Raw genomic sequence first — 24170 nt, 5'->3', positions numbered from 1 at the left:
ACATTATTGAAGGGGATTTCCTCAATGTTGTGAAATGGTGCATAGGGGATTAGAAAGTTCCTTGGGAGTTGAAATCTTTGTTATTTTCAGATTTTGGATCTCGTCTCCTCCTTTTCTGTCTCTTTTGTTCATGTGGATAGGGAGGCTAATGTGCTAGTTGATTCCCTAGCCAAAGGAAGTTTGACTCTCTCCGAAGCTGTTATTTTGGATTCTGTAATCTCGTTCTAGATTAATAATATCCTCTCAAAAAAAAAAAAAAAGAGGTGTTTGGATAAACACATAAAGAGAGAGGGAGGCGTTTGGATAAACACGAGAGGAGCTATACTTGGTGGTGAGAAGTTACAGGGAGGAGAGAGAAGTGTTTTGATAAAGACAGGAGGAGAGAGGGAGTGAAACAGGCGGCAAGAGAGAGAAAGAGAAAAGTTTAGGGTATATAAATGAAGAGAAAATGGATTGGGTTCAAAATCAGCATATCTTTTTCATATTTGTTTAGGTTAAAAAGTATGTTAAATTGGCCAGAGTTGGAAGATATTTTTTGAGGCATCGGGTTTATTAAAAAATAAAATCTAAAAATGTGGGATATTGAGATATTGTTCCTAAAACAAATTGTAATTAACTGTTCAAATTTTTTTTAATATAATTATTATTTCTAATTTTTAAAATTTATTTATTTTCATATTTATGTCAAAGATTATATATTAAAGCCAATGGTTTAAAAAACGGATCGGTGCCCCCGATCAGACACTCCAAAAACCCATCTGGATCGGGAATCATATGACTCGGTTGGATTAAGCTTTAAAAAAATCCCAAAAAATAATTAAAATTCATTATAAATGTTGTCTTTTAGGAATCCAATAAGAAACAAGAGTACTGCATTGTTAATTTTAATTTTTTTCATCAATTTGTGAATATTGAGACGTTCTTTCCTTGTATAAACTTATGTTAACCATTAAATTTATATCACACAAAAGAAAAATCATAAAATTATCATTGATAAAGTATATCAATCATACATAGACTACAATACAGAGTAGACTAAATCGATGAAAAAATGGCCACTAAAATCTCGAATTGACGGAAAACCCTAATTCGCTAAACAAACCCAAATTATTACAACCTAATTATAATCCAAAATTATTACAACCTAACTAACTATAATATTATATACTGAAATTAAAGTTATTGGTTAATATTTTATAATTATTTTATTATACAAACAATAACAAATCCAAAGTATTTTATAATATCATCTAATTTAAAATGTATTATTGATAACTGTAAGAAAAATAGTACATTACATGATTTATAGTACAAAAGTTAATAAATAAAATAAAAATTTGGTTACCAATATAGAAAATATTTGATTGCGTATCAATTTTCGAAATAACACTTCAATTTTTCAAAATTTTAATTTTTTAGATTCTAGAATAAATTTAGTAAAAAAAGATTGTTAATAGAAAAATATAATTTCAAATGGAGTTTTTTTTTTTTTTAATAACATTATTTTCGAAATAACACTTCAATTTTTCAAAATTTTAATTTTCTAGAATAAATTTAGTAAAAAAAAATTGATAATAGAAAGATAGAATTTCAAATGAAATAATTATTTTTTTTAACAACATTATTTTCTACTTACTTTTTATTTTTTCTATAACAAAAATAAAATAATGTAGCACGCCCAACCTACGGGCTATTTCAACCTAGAAGAAACAATAACCATAAAGCCACACTGTGGCAAGTATAATAGTTTTACATATTAATAATAGTTATTCAATATCTATTTTAATTTAATGCACTTTGTGGGAATTATCCCACATCCTAACATAAGTATAAAGTGGTGATATAAATAGTTCTGTTGTGCTTTATTACATGTACGCGTGAAAATGCGGGGCTGCGATGCTGTGGGGTTGAAGGCTTGCTACGTGTAACTAAGTTTTTTGAGGAAGTTTTGAGGGGCCAGAGAACCTGGACCGCATTTTTACAATATGCGTCCTAATCAGAAACAAGTTGTGAGGATATATTGCCACCGACATGCGTGTGTGCGATGGCAGCAGCCAGGAGGTCTCATTCATTGATCCGCCAACGCTATGGACCAAGGTGGAAGGCTGAGATCATGGTGCGGGCTGGGCTGGAGCGAGATCTTAATTGCCCTCCTCTGCTTCCTCTTCCTCCACTACATGAGGCAGCGCCATAGGCCCTTCATCAGCTGGCCCCTCCTCCGCGACCTCCCAGCCGTACTCATCAACCTCCCCCACATCCACAACTGGAGTGCTGATGTTCTCAGAGCGCTCGGCGGCACCTTCACCGTCCGTGGTCCGATCCTCACCGGCATGCGCATCGTTGCCACCTGTGACCCCTCCAACATGGAGTACGTCCTCAAGACTCGCTTCTCCAACTTCCCCAAAGGCCCGGACTTCCACGACATTTTCCGGGAGCTCATGGGCGCCGGCATCTTCAACACCGACGGCGTCGACTGGCAGGGCCAACGACGGATGGCAAATACGCATGTACATTCGAAAGCCTTTCGAATATTTGTTGAGAAGAAGAGTCGTGAGCTCACCTTCAACAACTTGGTGCCTATACTCCGCCAAGCGGCTGAAGAGGGGGCGGTGGTCGACTTTCAGGACCTCATGATGAGATACACGATGGACACGACCTGCGCTGTCCTGTTTGGCGAGGCTATCGGTTGCCTTGCGCCGGAGCTCCCGCTCGTGCCCTTTGCGCAGGCTATGGATGAGGCCATGCAGGCGGTCATGGTGAGGCACATCCTGCCGTGGTGGAAGCTGATGCGCTGGCTGGGCCTCGGCAAGGAGGCCCGACTAGCCCAGGGCGTGCGCACCATGGATGAGTTTGTGGCGCGTCAGGTGGTGCGTACACGAGGCAGAGGCAGCGGTGGTGGCGGAGACCTGCTTTCGATCTTCGCTATGGATGGTGCCATCGGGACTGATAACAGATATCTGAGAGACGTCGCGGTGAACTTCTTGATAGCAGGGCGGGACACAACGGGGGCGGCCCTGGCATGGTTCTTCTGGCTCGTGAGCACGCACCCTGAGGTCGAGGCCAAGATCTTAACCGAGATCAAGGAGAAGGGCACCAATGACCTGAGCGAGCTCCACTACCTCCACGCCGCCTTATCCGAGACTCTACGTCTCTACCCCTCGGTGCCATTAGACCACAAGGGAGTTCGAGAAAAGGATGTTTTACCGGATGGCACCACAGTGGAACCAGGGACGATGCTCGTGTACAGTATCTACGCCACGGGGAGGATGGAGTGGATATGGGGAGAAGACTGCCTCAGGTTTAAGCCGGAGAGGTGGCTCGGAGAAGACGGAAAGCTCAGAGCAGAGAGCGGTTTCAGATTTCTGGCCTTCAATGGAGGGCCGAGGACCTGCCTTGGCAAGGAGGTGGCCTTTGTGCAGATGAAATGCGCCGCTGCCGCGGCACTAAGCTCGTTCCGACTGGAGGTGGTGGCAGGGCACAGGGTTTCGACGAAGCCATCAGTGATATTGGTCATGAAGGATGGCCTCAAAATGAGAGTCACGGAAAGGCTGCCGGGAGTTGCAGGAAAACTGGTTTTTCCGGCGGGTTGAGGCTGATTCCGGCGGTAAATGTAGGGACAAATAATTTTCTACTCTCCATGTGATATGTGTCCAAGGGAATGTGGTTTTGCGGATTGGTATTCAGCCGTGTGCCTTTGTTTTTAGTGTTCTTCAAAACGTAAGTGCAGAAAGCGATGCATGTTTGTTTTTAGTGTTCTTCAAAAAGCAAGTGCAGAAAGCGATGTGGTGACTTATTTGAGGCACTAATTCAATTATAGAACAAGGTCAGTCCACTTAATTTTTTTTATTTTGTTTTTCAAAATTATCATTTAATAAATTTTGATTTATTTTATATTTTTAGTTAGTAGGGTAATGTCTTAAAGCTTAGGGTATTATTTATTAACTAAAAAACAAAAATAAAATTAAAATAATAAAATTCGGATTGACTAAAAAGTAATTTTGAAAATTAAAAATAAGGTGGGTAGACTGATTTTTTTTTTTTTTTTAATTTTTACATAGAAACATAGCATTTTTTATTTTACATAAAATTTCAGTTGTACAAACTTTTCATTCCTATATATATATATATATATATATATATATATATATATATATATATATATATATATATATATATATATATATATATATATATAGATAAAGTTGGCATAGTCCTACTAGTTCACAGCTATATATGAGCCCAGCGGATCTAACGGCCACGTCTTTGTTTCGTATTTGAATTTTTATTTTTATACAAATCTAAATCACTTGAAATTTTTTGACGTGTGTTCTTCAAAAATAGAAAAAATTAATAAAAATATAAAAATAATAATTTACAAGAAATAAATTAACCAAAATATCCTCGGAAATTATAATAGTTATTTTCATCAATTTATTTATTAGAGATTATTTGCAATAGTTTTATTAGGTACGCATTGATGAGAAGAATAGACGCCTAAAATTTTATGTGATTTGGATTTGTAAAAAAAATTAAAATTAAAATACGAAATAAAGTCGTGACCATCATATCACTTGTATCAAAATACTAAAATATGAAATTTCATGTTATTAGATGTGCCCAGGTTTAATATAGGTCGTTTGGCTCATATGTAGCCATGAGCTAGTGGGTCTATGTCAACTTTATATATATATATATATAAGTCTTTCCAACGCCTATAGGTGAAAATGAATAGTGATTTCGCCTACCCTCATCATCTTTCAAAGTTCATCTCATAGTCATGATTGTCCGGTAGTGCTTTATTTTTCACTCTTTTTTTTCTATCATTTTCTCCTATAAGAGTTTTGTAGTATATATATATATATATATATATATATATATATATATATATATATATATATATATATATATATATATATATATATATATATATATATATATATTAACTTTTCACTTTTTCCAAGCTTTCTATTTGGAGAGATTTTATACACAGCTTAAACTTTAAACACACTAATGTTTTGTTAATAGTTGGTTTAATGGTTACTTTATATGTTTATTAAAATATATTTTTTAATTACATATTTAAATTTAAAAATTTTAAATTGTGTTATGCTGCTTAAATTTATATGTTATTATTTTTTTATTTTTGTTAAAAATACAATTTTTTCACAATAGTTTGTGTTTCTAAGGTACGTATCTTAACCTCCAATATAATAATTACTATGTACTTTCATTTATTTTGGAGACTTGCTCTTTACTAGAGTATAAAAAGGGTGGGTATGCGCGTGGAACTTTAAACAATCAAATTATGGCACGTCTCAAAATATTGTCTTAAATGTAATTTTGGTATAAAAAATTATTGATATGGCTTGAGAATTTATTTTAATCTTTAATTATAAAATTTTAAATTTTAGAAATGGTTCAAATCAATTAGATCTATAAACATATGAAAATCTTAAAAATAGATGGTCATGATAATGTGTTGCAAGATATAATAGGACCTGGTATTTACAATGAATTCGAGTTTTTGAGAAGGAGAAGAGAGAAAAGCTGGTTTGGAAAGAGAACAACCATCTCAGCCATGGCTTGTGTTTGGGTGAAATCCTAGGGTGGAATGCTGATGCTGAGTGTCCTCCTCTCCTATTTTGGTCACTCACTAGAAGCACAAACATTGAAATTGATGTGAGATTTATAAAAGTTGGGGGGTGGGGGTGTAGTAAAAGAAAAGGGATAGAGTTTAAGCTGAGGTTTCAGAGCACTGTTCATCAGATTCGCTTCGAGCCTTCTTCGATCCGGTGGAAAAAGCATCATTTTTTTGAGAGATTTTCTAAGTATAGCTTAATTTTATATTTTTAAGGTGTCAATCTTATATAAAGTTTTTCCAAAACTAAAAACTATAAGCATAGCAAAACTTTTTCCAAAACTATCATCATTGGCCAAAGCCTAGCAAATCCTAGCGAAGTGATGTGACATTATCCTAACCTCCTTGATTCATAATTTTCAAGTCTTTATCATTATCAAATTTTTTGAGGCTATAATCGTGTGTAAATAAGTCCATGAAATTAACCTCAACTAGTGAAGCCCTTGATATAAGGATATGGTTTTGGAAGGGCTGTATCTATCATATGAATGATTGCAAAAATATCTACCATCCATTTAATTGAACGGTGTAAAATTTGCACAAAATCTTTTTTTTTTTTTTTTTTGAGAGAAGTTGAACACACGGAAACCTTTTTACAAGCCTTTTGGGAACATTGAACACTAGAATTTGTAAATCCTAGAGAAATTTATGTACAGATCAGGGGGCTTAATTACAAAATGAAATCACGTTTATCCTAAATTACGGGAGCATTTTTTTTTTTCGAAGTTACTCTCTGGCTGGTAATGCGAACACCGGATAGGTTGGTCACGCAAAGCGGTCGATAATACGAGCACCGGATAGGTGGGGTTTATACCGCGCAAAGCAAAAGAAATGTCCGATGCTTGAAATACCGGACTGATATCTGCTATCCCCAAAACCAGCAAGTTCTTTCTCTTTCCAAACATCATGACTCTGCATTTTTTAAAAAATAATTGTTCTCAACCCTTCGCTCTCTTAACCCTTCTTGTTCTCCTCTCTCACTCTCACGCTTTCTCTCCCCCAAACCCTTTGAACATTTTACTGAATTTAAAAGGAGAAATTGTGTCCGTTGCCATGCCCTAACTGAATCTCCCACATTAGAAACCCAAGGACGCCATTAAAGCTTCCTATTCTTCTCCATTAAAGCTTCCTATTCTTCTCCATTTTCCTGCCCTTTAATCAGTTACGGTTTCCTATTGTTGAGCTGGGGTTTTCTGGTAGATTCAATGTGGAGACGCCATAGTACTAACCAAGATCAAGCTCTATGAGTTCAACCTCTTTATAATGCTATTAAATCTTTAATTTTGGTGGGGTCAATTACAAAATAGGATCACGTTTGTCTTAAATTACGGGGGGCACCCTGTTCTTCCCGATGTTTTTTTTTTCCCAAGTTACCTCCTGTCCGGTTACGCACACACCGACCTGACGGATAGGGTTTATACCACGCAAAGAAAAACAATTGTCCTGTGTTTGAAATACAGGACCGCTATCTGCTATCCCCAAAACTAGCAAGCTCTATCTCTCTTTCTCCAAATATTGTAACTCTGCATGTTTTAAAAATAATCTCTCAACCCTTCTCGCTCTCATGCTCTCTCTCCCCCAAGCAACATTTTACGGATTTTAAAAGGAGAAAACATGTCTGTTGCCATGCCCTAACTGAATCTCCCACATTAGAAACCCATGGACGTCATTAAAGCTTCCTATTCTTCTTCATTTTCCTACCCTTTAACCAGCTAGGGTTTCCCTATTGTTGAACCGAGGGTGACGTAAGGTCATCTTCTCTATACAACTTTTTACTTAATTGCTGCATTAATATTTAATTTGAGCATTAGAAGGCTTCTATGGTGATGTATTGATACATAATTTATGGATCTTGACCATGGTTTCCACGGTGATATTGATCCATAATTTATGGATCTAACCCCATATAGTTGATTATTCATGGTTGGTTTCTCATTTGCTATAACAAGCGTTGTAACATCCTCAAATCCACATCAGTAACCATTATTTTGTTAAAATCTTGAGAGAAGAGATGGACTCACTCCCATGATCAGGGGCAGTGTCGTGAGACTATTGATTGCAGATTTCAGGCTTTTACCAGAACTATGAGAATTCTGTAAATTTCTGTGTACCTCTCCATGGCCATCAAACCCTTCTTAAATAGGGATGGATGAGGGAGTTCTCCAACGTTCGGCGGTAAAGAGGTTTTCTCATGAAATCTCTGAGAAAATGTGGCCCTGTATTCCTATGAAGTAGGTGGTTACTATCTAGCCGTTAGAAAATGAAACTTTCTCTCTCTAAGAAGCCTCATTATTTTAGTGAGCATTAAATTATAAGATAGAGAAAAATTGTACGTTTAAAGGCCCCATGGCCACACACACATACCAACATCTCACATTTAGCTATGAGAGCCAGATATATTGAAATATCATTAAGTCTTTACCACTTAATGAATTTAACATTTATGAGCATATTTTTGTCATGAGGCGTTTCATGCAAGTGCGGTTATACATCTCATAACAAAAAATATCTAAAGTCATGTCATAGTTTTTCATGCTAATACGGTTTTTCCTCTCATGACCAAGATATGAAAAAATATCTCATTTGGGAGTTCCTAACTTAAACATTTCTAAGTCTCATCAAAGCTACATGCTTTGATAATATTTATGCACTCAATCCCTTTGTTAAAGGGTCCGCAATCATATCTGAAGATGGCAAATAACTTACAATTATTTTATTCTTTTCAATATTATCATAAATATAATGATAATCAATGTCAATGTGATTATCCCTGGAACTATAAGGTCCATTTCTAATTGATGAAATAGCAGGCTAATTATCACAAAAAAATTTAACAGGTCCGTCGGCTATATCCAGCTTCAAATCATTTATGAAGGGTTTAATCCATACAGCATAAGTTGTAGCAATGGTAAAAGTAATATACTCGGCTTCCATAGTATATCGAGCTACACAACCTTGTTTCTTACTAGACTAAGAAATACATCCACCTCCAAAGAGAAATACAATTCCTAAGGTTGATTTTTTATCATCTAGGTCTCTTGTAAAATCTATATCAGAGTACCCAGTAACCTCTAAGTTGTCAGCTTGGAAGCACAACTTGTAATTTTTAGTTTTTTGAATATATCTAAGTATTTTTTTTCACGGCTTGCCAATTAGCCATCTCAGGATTACTCTGAAATCTACTTACAAGACCATATACATGACTCAAATCAGGTCTTGTACACAACATGACATAATTTATGCATCCTACAGGTTGAGCATATGTAATTCTTTCATTTTCAGCTTTTTCACTATCATTTAATGGATACATTTTTTTTTATAATTTTAAGCCTTTACAAACGGGTGTATCTATGGGCTTACAATTTTCTGCCTTAAATCTCTTTAAAATGCTTTCTGAATAATTTTCTTGAGATAAACATAGAAGTCTTGAACTTATATATCTTATTATCTTAATGCCCAATATATATGAGGCTTCTCCCATATCTTCATCTCAAATTGGGAACTTAGCCATGATTTGGTATGGTTAATCATGCCAATATCATTACCGACTATCAAAATATCATCCACATATAGTGACAATATAACAAAATTCCTCCCACTATTCCATACATATACACAATGATCTAATCTATTAGCTATATAACTAATTTCAGTGATTGCATTATGAAAAGTAAAGTACCATTACCTAGAAGACTGTTTTAGACCATGTAAGATTTTTAAAGTTTATATGATTTATCTTCTTGGCCTTTAATTACATATCATTCTGGTTGTTTCATATATATATGTTCTTTTAATTCTCTATTTAAGAAAGTTATTTTGACATCCATCTGAAATAATTCTATATCATAATATGCAACTAATGCAAGGATGATCCTAAGCTTTTTCTTTATGACCCATTTGCAACCAATGGTTTTTCTATCTTTCGGGAGGTCAACCAACTCCCAAACTTGATTTCTTTCAATAGAATCAAGTTCATCATCCATAGCTTAAGTCCACTCAGCTGAGTCATGTGAGCTAATAGTTTCGTTGTAGCTTCGAGGTTCATCTATTGTATCATCACTCATTGAAGAATAATTATCTTTATTCATAAATACATAAAATTCTTTTAAAGTCGTAGGTGAGGCTCTAGTTCTTTTAGGCCTGTCTGGTATACTTGATTCAATTGAATCATTCTCACCAAATGTAGAGGGAGTTTGAGAAATAGGGTCTTCCAAAACCTTATCTTTATCAATTTCATGTAAGTCAATAAGATTATTTCAAATATTTTCATCATCTATATTTTCTAAGATATGAGAATCACGACTCTCTACTAACGATCTAGTATCATGGTTATAGAATCTATACCCCATAGAATTTTTTGAATAGCCTATAAAAGAATATTTTATAGTTTTACTCTATAATTTATCCTTATTTTGTAGTGGTATAAGCACATGTACCCAAGAACCCCAAGCTTTCAATATAGTAAGGTCAGGTTTCCTACCTGTCCATAATTCATATGGGGTCAAGTCTATAGATTTAGTTGGGACACGATTAATACTATACATTACCGTGTTAAGAGCCTCATCCCAAAAATGAGGTGATAAATTTAAATGGCTCATCATAGACCTAACCATGCCTATTAGAGTTTTATTTTTTCTTTTAGCTACACATTTTTGTTGTGGTGTATATGACATAGTTGTTTGGTGAGTTATATCATACTCCTTACAAAATTCGGTAAATAAGGTGGAGCAATATTCACCCCCTATCTGTTCGAAGAATTTTAATATGTCTGCCTAACTGATTTTCTACCTCAGCTTTATATTCTTTAAATGTTTCTAATGCATCTGATTTCTTACTTATTAGGTATACATATCAATAACATGAATAATCGTCTATAAATGTTATGAAATATTCTATACGTCTATGTGTTTTCACATTTAATGAGCCACATATATCAGAGTGAACAATACTAAGCAGTTCACTATACCTTTTCCCTTTAAGGAAATGCTTATTAGTTAATATACCAGAAATACATGGCTCGCATGTTTTGAACACAATTTCTCCTAAATTGGAGAGCAACCCTCTTTGAACCATTTGATTTATTTTGTCTTTATTTATGTGTCCTAATCTTAAGTGTCATAAATATGGATCATCCATACATATAAAAGCATCAAAACAGGCATCAATATAATAAAAAAAGGATAAACTTTCATTAATATTCAGTCGGTGCAAATTGTCAACTTTAGTACCGTACACCAATGCTCTAGAATGCTTTCCAATGGTAACCCGACCAGATCTGATTCTTATTACATAACCATTGTCGTCTAGCCTAGGGACAGAAATCAAATTGCGCCTCATATTGGGCACTACAATGTATCATTTAATAAGAGATTTGTTCCTCTTGGTAAACACATCTTGAAAGTACCGACACCTAGTACATCGCAGTAAGTGTCATTTTCCATGTAAATCCGTTGGTTACTGGCTGCAATCTCCTTCAATTCTGTGAATCCATCCTTAGTCCTCAAGACATGTTAGGTGGAGGCTGAGTCGACCCACCAATTTCTCAGGTCATGGTCGGCATCTATTGATTCTAGGACTACACAGATCAAGTCATTTCTTTTATTTTGATTATTTTAAGCATGGTTATTATTCTGGTTATTATTTATTTTTTAGCTTAGGACAATTAAATTTAATGTGCCCAATTTCTTTACAATAGAAACAGGCCTTATCAACCTTATTCTTTTGATTTTTAAATTTTTTTTCATTTCCCTTATATCTATTATTTTTCTGATAATTGAAAGGTTTCTTGGGGATCTGAGGAGATGAACTTTGGGCAAAGTAGAGCTCATTTGACTTCTTCATCATGCTTCTCTCAGCTTCAATACTGAGATGCATGGAAAGATTTAACATGGTTATCCCTTGTGCAGAATGGTTCAATGCAATTACAACAGGCTCCCAAGATGGTGGGAGACTGTTAAGGACAATGGTCACTTGCATGCGATCGGGGACTGGATTCCCAGTTGCAGCAAGGTCCTTTACGAGCACTGTCATTTTATTAACATGCTCGGTCATTAAGTCAGATTCTTTCATTCTGCAAGAATTGTATTTTTCTAACAATAATTGCACATGGGTCTTAGAAGTGGTTCCATACTTTTCAAATAGGGTACCCATACTTTGAGCTGTGGTGTGATCCTCAAATACTCTAATTAAATAATCTTCCATAAAGCTCAACATGGTAGTCCTAGCTACTTTGTCATCTTCTAACCATTTTTCAAGTCGCCTTCTAGCTTGACCATTGGCATTAGGCTCTAAAACTGATGGTTCTCTTTCTAAGACATAATCTACCCTATCTTGGAAAAAAATATATTTAATTTTTCTTTTCCTCATAAAAAAATTAGTCCCATTGAGTTTTTCAAGTTTAGATAGTTATGACATGAATAGCCTAGAGGCCATTTTAAATTTTTAGTTAACACCTAAAAGTTCAAAAATTTTAATTGTGTTTAAAAAAGGGTTATCTGCTAGTTAAATCAATAAGTTTGCTGACTCTCAGTGAGCTGCAACTTCAAAGGAAATTTTTCTCGAGCAATTTATGTTCACATTGCTATGATGCAACAAAAAATTAATAAAGTAAGAGAAGAACTACTTTATGTCAAATCTTGCATAAGAATAATTTTCATAAATATATGAATATGTCTTGGCACAAGTGAGAGAGTCTCCAATGATATTTGATATTTTCAACAAAATATATGGCATAACATAATTACAAAAAAAAAAAAATGAATTCACAAAATCAAGATCATGAAGTTTTCTTATTTAAAAAATAAGAACAAAATATAGAATAATTATGCAATGCAATGATAATTATTATGCAAATAAAATTTGTGGAAAATCCCTAAATTATAAGCCACAAAAAAAAAAAGGTCATGCAGTTGATATGACAACCTTTACTTGAATAGTTGTTGTGTGCATAATAAGTTTCAGTAATCTAATAAAATTATGTACTAACTTTCAGCAATAAAATATGGAAGAAAGAAAGGTGCAAGCCAACTGATTTTCAGTCTCTAAAATTACAGCAGTAACTCTATCTCTCTCTCTCTCTAAAATTAAGCAGCAAATTTTATCTTTAATTTTATTTTATTTTATTATTAGAGAGAGAATTACCACGTCACTTTGGCCAAGTGGTTAAGGTGCGTGGTTGCTAAGTGCACGAGATTTCAAAAAAAAAAAAAGAGCGAACTCTTTTTGAGTTAAAGAACTGCAACGCAAAAGGGGCTTGAAATTCACTGAAATTTACTGAAATGCAATGAGTTTCATTGTTATATTCAAGGGAAAAAAAAAAAACGTTCAAAAGGGCTTGGCAAAAAAAAATATATGCTGAGCTTCTGCTTGGGTAAATATTAATTCACTGCAAGAGCTAAGTATCTATCTAGATATGTACAAGATCTCCTACCTATCAGTCACCGACTTGCTACATACAGGAACAATGAATCATACAATGGCTATCTATGTATGAACGTCAATTGTTGGGTTTATGTGGCCTTATGAGTGTGTATTGAAATACTTTTATAGTGAAACATAAAACTCAGTGGGAGTGTGGTCCCTCGATGACCATACTAAGTTAATGGTGTTTGCTTATACCGGACTGTGCTTATCAATCTAGGTTAGTCGATTCAAAAACCCAAAATACCTGAGCATAAAGAATTAACCGAGGAAGATTTCGGGTTAGCCCTTGATGAGGTCGGAGCTTATTCCTAGATGAGTGAGCCGAGGGACTCTGCGACCCTTGTGTGTAATGGTAGGCATACTGAGACGGGGCCAAAACCTCATCCATGTTCAATCATACGGTATGCATATCGATAGATCGTTCAGGAGAGCCAAATATCCAGCTTTGGATGAAGCGTATGCATGTGCGAGAGATACCCCTATGCACCATAGAGTTGTGGTTGTATCAAGTTGCGGTGACCTTGACTCGTCTCTAGAGGAGGACCTGTAATCCACAGACTGGGATTGCGACCCCTTGATTCATCGGTCTGACTTTGGTGACCTGCTAATGAGCCCCTGCTTGGACTGTGGGTCATAGGAAATACTGGGTCAGTTCGATAAAACTAGTATGGTCTGTAGTCCATAGTTAAAGGTGGAGTACCCCATAATTACAGATTGAATTCCTAAAACGATATAGATCATTTTTCCATCATATTATTTTAATTGTGTTCATTTTATTATTGAAATGATTTTAGTTTTATTATTTGAATTTTTATGAATCTCTCAATATTTTATTTATAATTTTTGGACTTATAAAAATACAATTATTGATTTTATAAAATTGTAAAAATTCAAATGTATATATATTAAATTGTTTTATTTAAAAACTATTTATAAAATTCTATGGGGGGCCCAAAGTGCATATGGGCCCACCATGTGGCATGTGGGTGGGGGCCCACATGTGCCACATAGGGGTGGCACGTCCCACCCTTTGGATTCTTGTTATTTGCTTTGAGTTCAAGTCTTTAAAAATGGTAACTTTGATTTGTGGAATGTGATAAAATCTTGAAAGGGAAATATTGACCATGGTTTATTTTGTTTTATAGAAAGTTTGTTTTGAAAAGATATGGTCAATTTAAATAGATAGTAAAAATTGACCTTATTTTATTTATATTTTGTAGTATTTATTTGCTTGATAATTTTTGACATATCCTTATGGAATATGTGAGATGAATCATGCAATTTTATGGAATGCATGATATTTATTTTATTTAAATTTATTGATGGGAAAATGGTTTAAGGAAAAAGGGATAATGATCCAAGCACCTTCCATAATGTTGATGGCCCATCTATGAAATGAATGGCTCATATCTCTTTTACCCTACAAGCCACATTGATCAACGGTTTAGATTCAATCTCATGAAAGAGGCAAACTATAGGAAAACCTTAAGAAACCCTAAACCTAAATATTCACTATAAATAGGGGTGCTCTCCCCCCCATCTCTACACAACCTCTCTCTCCCCCTAATTTCTCTCTCCTAGAGGGGCACACCCCATTCTCTCTCCTCTTTATTTCTCTCTCTAACGTTTTCTCTCCAAAACCCTAGGTAATACTCTCTCTCCTCTCTAGACCTAAGAAGAAACTAAGGGTTAGAAAAATTAGAGGGAGCCTAAGTTAATTTTAGGGGTTAAGGTTTATTAGAGATTTGAAATGTGGTTACCTAGTTTGATCGAAATCAGCTATCCCAGTTCGAAGTTGAAACTAGACTGCAAATCCAGTGCCATTGGATGTGGTGATTCGATGTGGGGTGTAAAAAACCCGGTTGAGGTAATCTCTGACATCTTTTATTTTATTTGCTTGCTTTTTTATTGTATATTCTCAAGCACATATTAGGTTGTATGAATGACATCAAGTAGTTGAGGTTTATTTTATTGATGTGCTATTTATTTTTGGAATATCTATTGTATGTAATAAGACCATATATGAGTGATCTTATTACCAAAAACATAAGGGGTGATTATTATTAAAAAAAAAATTGTATTTCCCGACAAAAGATCACATAGATCTTTCTTTCATTGGTATCAGAGCTAGTTTTACTTGATTGCCATTAGGAGTCTTTTCTTATTTTTGCTTGAGAATAGAAATATGTGGCTGCTCGTACCTTTATCTTAGAGATCTTGAAAACCAAAAGGTTAGATGGAATCAACTTTGTTTCATGGAAAAGAAAAATTAAATTTGTGCTCTATGAGGAAAACTTGCATGAAGTACTCTTTGAGGACCGACCTCATCGTCTAATTGACGACTCATCTCAAGTCATTAAATATGAGTACGCCAATTGGAAGAGGAGGAATCTCAGATGCAAACACATTCTTTTATTTGCCATGACTTACTCATATGCTTCTGAGTATTAGTCAATCTATACTGCAAGTGAAATTTATGGTAAACTTGAGAGAGAGTATGTTGACCCTCTCTTATGAAGCAAACCATAGCTATGAGGAGGTATAATGAATTAAAAATGGCAGATGGTACCAAGTTTGCAGATCATAGATACTTGTTTCGTGCGCTAGGCAGAGAGTCAAAAGACACAGGCATGAGACCTAATGAACCTATGCAAGTGATTCATCTTATGAATTCACTTCCTAATTCATGGGAGACATTCATATCTTCCATCTCAGCCAGAACGAAAGTACCAAAACTGGAGGAGCTCATCACTACAATCAAAGCAGAAGAGGAGAGCAAAAGTTCAAGGCAACTACTGACAACAACTTCAAGGGAAGCCGTGCACATGATAAATCTTCACCTTCTTTTAAATTTAAGAAAGGAAATGGAAGAAATAATTTTGGAAAGAAAAGAGATTTCAAAAAGAGAGATTTTGGAAATAAGGGATCAAAGAGAGAAACTCGAACTTGCTTTATTTGCAAGAAAGTGGGCCACATAACCAATAGTTGTTGATTTAATAAATCTGGAATGACCAACAAGGAATTGGCATGTGTGGTTTTTGAGTCCATGCTGGCTGATCAAGGGAGCCTCTTGGTGTCTTGACTCGGATGCTACGGTCCATGTCACAAACACCAATGATGGTTTCCGATCGTTCACTCCTATGGGGCCAAGACAACAACATATTTACATGGGATGAAATCAGAAGGCTGGTGTTCTTAGAGTTGGATATTTTGAGCTGAAACTGAAAAGTGGGAGCACCTTGATCCTAAAGCAAGCACTTTATGCTCCTGATATGAAGAAGTGCTTGGTTTCGGCTCCTAAGATGTTTATGGCTGGATTCATAACACCTTTCATTGGGGAGAAATTGGTGGTCAAAAAGGGGAAAGATGTGATCATGACTCGACGACTTTTAGATGGGCTGTTTACTATTGAAATAAAAAAGAATATTACTTATGTCATGTCCCCTAATAAATTGGATGCTACCCTATGACATATGAGGTTTGGACACATTAATATCAAACGAATGGAAAGATTAAAAAGGGACGAGATTCTTCAAAATTATAAGGGAGATTTATCGAAAGTGTGCGATTCTTGTGTGCAAGGAAAATTAATAAAAAAAAATACCACCAGGGCAAAAAGAGCTACTAGCATATTGGAAATTATTCATAGTGACATATGTGGACCTATGAATGTGACCATCAAAAGTGGAAAAAGATATTTTATCTCTTTTATAGATGATCACTTGCGACATGGCCATGTGTACCGTATTCATGCAAAATCAGAAGCCCAAGAAAAATTCAAAGAACATAAGGCTCAGGTAGAGAATCAAACCAACCTGAAATTTAAAGTCCTTAAAACCGATAGAGGGGGGGAATAATCATCTGACATTTTCAAAGAATTGTGTATTGAAAATGGGATCATCCATCTGTACATCATGCCTTATACTCCTAAACAAAGTGGTGTAGCTGATAGAAGGAATAAGACCTTAGTGGAAATGGTACGGAGTATGATGGGATATGCAAATCTCTCATTAGAGTTTTGGGGAGAAGCCGTATTAACGGCATGTTACATCCTTAACCGGATTCCCACAAAAGCTGCCCCACCTACTCCTCACGAAATTGTCACAGGTCGTACTCCCTCCCTTGAACACTTGAAAGTTTAGACCCATGTCCTTATCCCACATCAAAATAGAACCAAATTGTACCCCAAAATTGTCAAATCCATTTTCACTGGTTACCCAGATCATGGCAAGGGATATCGATTCTACAACCTTGAAACATGTGTGGTCATTGAAATTCGCGATGCTCACTTCTTCGATGAACAGTTCCTTGAAGCAAGGGTGAGTAGAAAACAAGCCGACTTTTATGAAGAGGCTCAAAACAAGGATGTAGTTCGAGACCCTAAACCTGAAACTTCTAAACCAACCCAATCAGATCCTGAACTACCTATAGAAAGTAAACCTTTACCTGAACTAAGACGAAGTAACCGAGTCAGTAGACCACCTCTTTACCTAGACAATTTATCTACCTTGGAGAACATTTTGATAAGGTTGGAGAAGATCCAGATTCAGAACCTAGAATTCACCGTGAAGTCTTGACCTGTCCTGAAAGGGAATACTGGGTAGAAGCTATGAAAGATGAGTATACTTCCATTAACTAAAACCATGTATGGGAATTAGTACCTCGACCTCAAAAGCGTAAGGCCATTGGTTGTAAGTGGATTTTCAAAAAAAGTTGAACTCTGAAGGGGAAATAGAAAAAGACAAACCTAGGTTGGTTGCAAAGGGCTTCGCCCAAAAAGAAGGGATAGATTATGAGGAAACATTTTCCTTTGTTGCCAAATTTCCATCCATCCGAATCCTTATAGCTATAGCTGCCCATTTTGACTTTGAGGTTCATCAAATGGATGTCAAAACAGCCTTTCTAAATGGGGATTTAGAAGAAGAAATTTACATGACCCAACATGAGGGATTTGAGGAGAAAGGAAAAGAGAACCTAATATGCAAACTTAATAAATCCTTTTATAGCCTGAAACAAGTATCGCGGCAGTGGTATATAAAATTCTAAGAGAACCTTGCTCTTGCAAGGTTCTCCACAAATAATGAAGATTATTACATATATCAAAAGGTTAGTAGGAGTGATGTGGCCTTTATATCGTTATATGTTGATGATATGTCAATTGTTAGTAGCTCAATTGCCCTAGTAGTAGAGACAAAAAATTTCCTTACACAACACTTCGATATGAAAGATTTTGGAGAAGCTTCATATGTGTTGGGCATTAAGATAATAAGAAACAGGGACTATCCAACTTTCCCAAGCCACCTACTATAAGAGGATACTGAAAAAGTTTGATATGAGTATGTATAAGCCTATGTCTACCCCAATCGACAAAAAGACGAAGCTTAGTAATAAGATGTGTCCTACCGAAGATATGGATATAAGAGCCATAAAAAGAGTGCCACACGGGAGCGTTGTTGGGTCCCTTATGTATGTCATGACGGGAACAAGGTCTGACTTGTCATTCGTCATGATTCTAGTGAGCCGTTTCCAAAGTAATCTAAGAGAGGAGCATTGGAAAGCTGTAAAAAGAATTCTCAGATATTTAAACAGACCATGAACTATGCGCTCACATATAAGGGGGAAATTGAAATAACTATAAAGGGATATTTAGATGCAAGCTATCTCGAGGATCCAGATAATGCGAAGTTTACATCTGGATATGTGTTTATGCTTGGAGGGAGTACGGTTTCTTAGAAGTCAAAGAAACAAGATATTGTAGCCTTGTCCACCATGGAATCTGAGTATGTGGTATGTTGTCTAGCAGCCAAGGAGGCCGTGTGGATTAAGAAGTTTCTTAATCAACTTAAATTTCATCCTGTATGTTGTGAGGCAGTGGAAATTTTCTGTGACAAAACTGTGGCTATTTGTGTCTCTAAGGAGCCTCGGTTTTACAAGAACTTGAAGCATATTAAGCCTTATCTTTATCACCTGAGAAATGACGTACGATTGAAAGAGATCGAGATCAACTACATATTTACAGATTTGATGATTGCAGACCCTCTAACTAAGGGAGTTGTCCCTGATATATTTGTAAGACATGTGAGAGAGATGGGGATGAGAGAAAATGAGGAAGAGAGAATGTAAGGCCTTCAAAGGCCAAGTGAGAGATGTTGGGTTTATGTGGCCTTCAAATGCCTTTATGAGTGTGTATTGAAATACTTTTATAGTGAAACATAAATTCAGTGGGAGTGTGGTCCCTCGAGGACCATACTAAGTGAATGGTGTTTACTTATACCGGACTATGCTTACCGATCTAGGCCAGTCGGTTAGAAATCCCAAGGTACTTGGGCATAAAGAATTAACCGGTGAGGGTTTTGGGTTAGCCCTTTATGAGATCGGAGCTTATGCCTAGATGAGTGAACCGAGGGACTGTGTGACCCTTGTGTGTGAAGGTAAACCTACTAAGACGGGGTCAAAACCTCATCCATGTTTCATCACACGGTATGCATATCGATAGATCGTTCGAGAAAGCCAGATATCTACCTTTGGGTGAAGTATATGCATATGCGAGAGATACCCATATGTGTCATAGAGTTGTGGTCGCATCAGCTCGTGGTGACCTTGACTTCTCTCTGGCATAAGACCTGTAATTCACACATTGGGATTGTGATCCTTTGATTCATCAGCCTGACTTTGGTGACTTGCTAATGAGCCACTGCTTGGACCGTGGGTCATGAAAAATACTAGGTCAGTTCGATAAAGCTAGTGTGGTATGTAGTCCATAGTTGAAGCTGAAGTACCCCATAATTACAGATTGAATTCCTAAAATCATATGGATCATTTTCTCATCATATTAATTTAATTGTGTTCATTTTATTATTGAAATGATTTTAGTTTTATTATTTAAAATTTTATTAATCTCTCAATATTTTATTTATGATTTTTGGACTTATAAAAATATAGTTATTGATTTTATAAAATTGTAAAAATTCAAATGTATATATATCAAATTGTTTTATTTAAAAACTATTTATAAAATTTCATGGGGGCCCAAAAGTGCATATGGGCCTACCATGTGGCATGTGGGTGGGGGTCCACATGTGCCACATAGGGGTGGCACGCCCCACCCTTTGGATTCTTGTTATTTGCTTTGTGTTCAAGTCTTTAAGATATGGTAACTTTGATTTGTGGCATGTGGTCAAATCTTGGAAGGGAAATATTGACCATAGCTTATTTTGTTTTATAGAAAGTTTGCTTTAAAGAGATATGGTCAATTTGAATAGATAATAAAAATTGACCTTATTTTATTTATATTTGGTAGTATTTATTCGCTTGATAATTTTTGTCATATCCTTATGGAATATGTGAGTTGGATCACGCAATTTTATGGAATGCATGATATTTATTTTATTTAAATATATTAATAGGAAAATGGTTTAAGGAAAAGGGGATAATGGTACAAGCATCTTCCATAATGTTGATGACCCATTTATAAAATGGATGGCTCAGATCTCTCACCCTACAAGTCACCCTGATCAACGGTTTAGATTCAATCTCATGAAAGGGACAAACTATGAAAAAACCCTAAGAAACCCTAAACCTAAATATTTACTATAAATAAGAGTGCTCTCCCCCCATCTCTATACAACCTTTCTCTCTCCGCTAATCTCTCTCTCTCATCTCTCTCTCCTAGAGGGGCACGCCCCGCTCTCTCTCCTCTATATTTCTCTCTCTAACTTTCTCTCTCCAAAACCTAGGTAGTTCTCTCTCTCCTCTCTAGGCCTAAGAAGAAATTAAGGGTTGAAAAAATTAGAGGGAGCCTAAGTTAATTTTGGGGGTTAAGGTTTACTAGAGATTGTAAGGGTGGTTACTTAGTTTGGCCGAAAATAAGCTATCTCGATTCGTGATTGAAGCTAGACCACAGATCCAATGCCATTGGATGTGATGGCTCGGTTTGGGGTGTAAAAAGCCCGGTTGAAGTAATCTCCGATATTTTTTATTTTATTTGCTTGTTCTTTTATTTTATATTCCCAAGCACATATTAGGTTGTATGAATGGCATCAAGTAGTTGAAGTTTATTTTATTGATGTGCTATTTATTTTTGGAATATCTATTGGTTGTAATAAGACCATATGTGAGTGATCTTATTGCCAAAACATAAGGGGTGATTATTATATATAAAAAAAAAAAAAAATTGTGTTTCTCGACAAAAGATCACATACGTCTTTCTTTCATCAATAACCTTATCAATAAGATATATGTGAATCAAGAACAATGAGTCGACAAGATATATATGAATCACGTAGGCAAGAAGGTGAATTAAGAGTAGGGTATTATGAAAAAAGAAGAAGAAGAAGATATATATGAATAATCAATGAATCAATAAATTTATCAATAAGAGCTTCAATGTTGTTAAATTATCAATAACGTTATCATCCAATATGTATGAGCATCAAGATAGGGGTAGTAAAGTACCGTGCACCAAAAAATCGTCAAAAATGGAAAAAATTATCACTCATGCAATTGTGATTCATTGCTCAAGCGACATCATTAGAGAGCCAAAATTGAGAATAACAAATTTACAGCAAGATATATGTAAATGGCAAAGCACAATATCAAAATTACTGTAAATTAAACTCAGGATAAAACACAAATAAAAACAAAAAATAGAACATGGGATCTATAGGTTATGAGCCCACCACACTTCCCCGCTCTGATACCAATGTAAAAATCTTGAGGGAAGAGATGGACCCACTCCCAGGATTAGGGGCAGTGTCGTGAGACAATCGATTGCAAAGATCAGGCTTTTACCAGAACTATGAGAACTCTGTAAATGTTTGTGTACCTCTCCATGGCCATGAAACCCTTCTTAAAGAGGGATGAAGGAGGTCGTTCTCGAATGTTCGGCTTCCTCCTGAAATCTCTGAAAAAACGTGGTCCTAAAAGTGGGTAGTTACTTTCTAGCCGTTAGATAACGGCATTTTCTCTCTCTAAGAAGTCTCCCTATTTTAGTGATAAACATTAAATTATAAGAGAAAAAAAAATTGCACGTTTAAAAGCCCCATGGCCACACACATACCAACATATTTAAGCTTTGATTTTGTTCGTGTTTCCATCCAAAAGCAATGGATAATAGTTGGAGCTAGATAGTGAGAAATTTCTCAAAATTTGACTAAAAATTTTGTTGATGACCGCAATATGGTCCATACGTGAATTTCTCTTAATCCTAACCTAATAAGAACTCTCAATCACTCTCCAAACCTTTTCCTAGTAGTCCACCTCATGCGCTACACTCATGTGTGAGCTTACATCAAAAACTCACTATAGCATCGTACCAACATTGGGAATGGGGCTTGAACTTAAGTGATTAGCAACTCACTATAGCATCATTCCAACATTGGTAATGGGGCTTGAACTTAAGTGATTAGCAACCGACATGTAGCAGCGCTACATTTCTTGGTTCTTACCATTGAACTGCTAAACAAAAATAATGATAATAATAATAAAAAATAATGTAATATGAAAAAATAATGATAATAATAATAAAAAACTAAAAATAATAATTATATTAAAAAACATTTTAACTAGTACATATACTTATTTTTAGATGGATCATATTGTAGAAATGCAGTCCGGTCCGCATGAAACTATTTTCGGCCCAAATCTATTATCACCATGAATAGGTGTACCCTGAGCAAGCTTGAGCAATGGAATAACTCGCTCGAGTCATATTCACATTTAAAAAAAACAAAAATAGAAAAAGCATAATAAATATTATAACAAGTATCACTTTAATATATAAGTCATTGAGAGTTATATTAGTTAGCACATCCACCTTTGTATGTTGTTCCATAAGAGCTAGTAGGTTCAATTCCCACAAGAGTTATTCATTTTTTTTTGAAGTATAAAAATAGTCTAAAAGGACTACAAAAGTAGTCTAAATATTATTAAACTGTGTAAGTTTAATATTAGATGTTGGAAGTCATATTAGTTGGGTCAACTGCCTTTGCACTCTTCATTTAAGAGCTCATGGTTCAATTTCCACAATCCCTTATATATATATATATATATAGGTTCAATTTTTACAAGCCCTTTTTTTGGGTAAATGAAACGCGAGAGAGAAGAAGAAGAGAGAGAGGTCATTTAGGAGAGAGAGAGATATCTGATTTTGAGTCAGTACGAAGCATCAGAGTACATTATAAAACTCTTTATTTTGTATGGAAAAGACCGCGCTATGTAAATTCTTTGAAGACCGTCCATCAAACATAAGCTGATCCAGACCGTTGACGTTTGGAAAAGGGGTGCACGAGCTGGCTAACATAAGCTTTTCCCATATATATATATATATAATCTAAACTTCACAACCCATCAAATTACAAAGGTTAAAGATAGAAAGAGTTGTGAATGGTGGATTTACTAATTTTGTAGTCTATTTTTTTAAAAAAATTACTTTTTGTGATATTTTCATCATTAAATAAGGGCAATTTTATAAATATACTATAAGACCAGAGGTACTTTTGTCATCTCCATAAAGAGTAAAGTTGAAATTTTTATTAAAAGACAATGATACTCTACAAATAAAATTTCAGGACACTAACTTCGAAAATCCATTGTACTTTTGTAAAATTTCAAATTTGTCATTGCTTAATAGTTAAATTACTTATTAAAATAATAGTTTAAACAAAAAATAATCATCTTTTATATATATATACCCATCACAACCTCTTCTAACTTTAACTTTTGTATTTTGAGGGGTTGTTAACTCTAGACAAACCCATATATGTGTGTGTGTGTGCGTGTGTGTGTTATGGTATCATAGCCAAGTTCTATTAAATAGTGAACTAATTAACTTTACAAATTTAGATGTTTTAGTCAAATCTAAAGTCATTGTGACCCAAAGATCACCGTTGAGCTTGAAGGCAAGGAAGGTGTAAGGATTATTTCCAGTTGACTCAGCTTAAGATTATAAAATCGAATATGGCAAATTTATTCAAAACACTATCTAGTATGACAGCTTCTACCAGCACACTTCATGTAAATAATAAGGAATAAGTTATTATCGATAATATCGAAAAACAAATCCAAAATTAGAACATCCCAAAAGTTCTTATAACGGATATTTATAAAAATA

At 35.2% G+C, this 24170-nt stretch overlaps 1 protein-coding gene across 1 annotated transcript; it reads left to right on the top strand.

The window, feature by feature from the left end:
- The first annotated feature begins 2046 nt into the window (after nt 1–2046).
- On the top strand, nt 2047–3764 carry LOC18446982 (cytochrome P450 86B1). The gene has a single exon (XM_011629737.3). The coding sequence runs from the start codon at nt 2088–2090 to the stop codon at nt 3588–3590; it is 1503 nt and encodes a 500-aa protein (XP_011628039.1). The 5' UTR covers nt 2047–2087; the 3' UTR covers nt 3591–3764.
- Nucleotides 3765–24170: the final 20406 nt, after the last annotated feature.

The sequence above is a fragment of the Amborella trichopoda genome, chromosome 12, assembly GCF_054954075.1.
Source record: "Amborella trichopoda isolate Santa Cruz 75 chromosome 12, AtrichopodaSantaCruz75HAP2 v2.0, whole genome shotgun sequence".
Lineage (NCBI taxonomy): Eukaryota > Viridiplantae > Streptophyta > Magnoliopsida > Amborellales > Amborellaceae > Amborella > Amborella trichopoda.
This window is presented reverse-complemented; position numbering and strand designations above follow the sequence as displayed.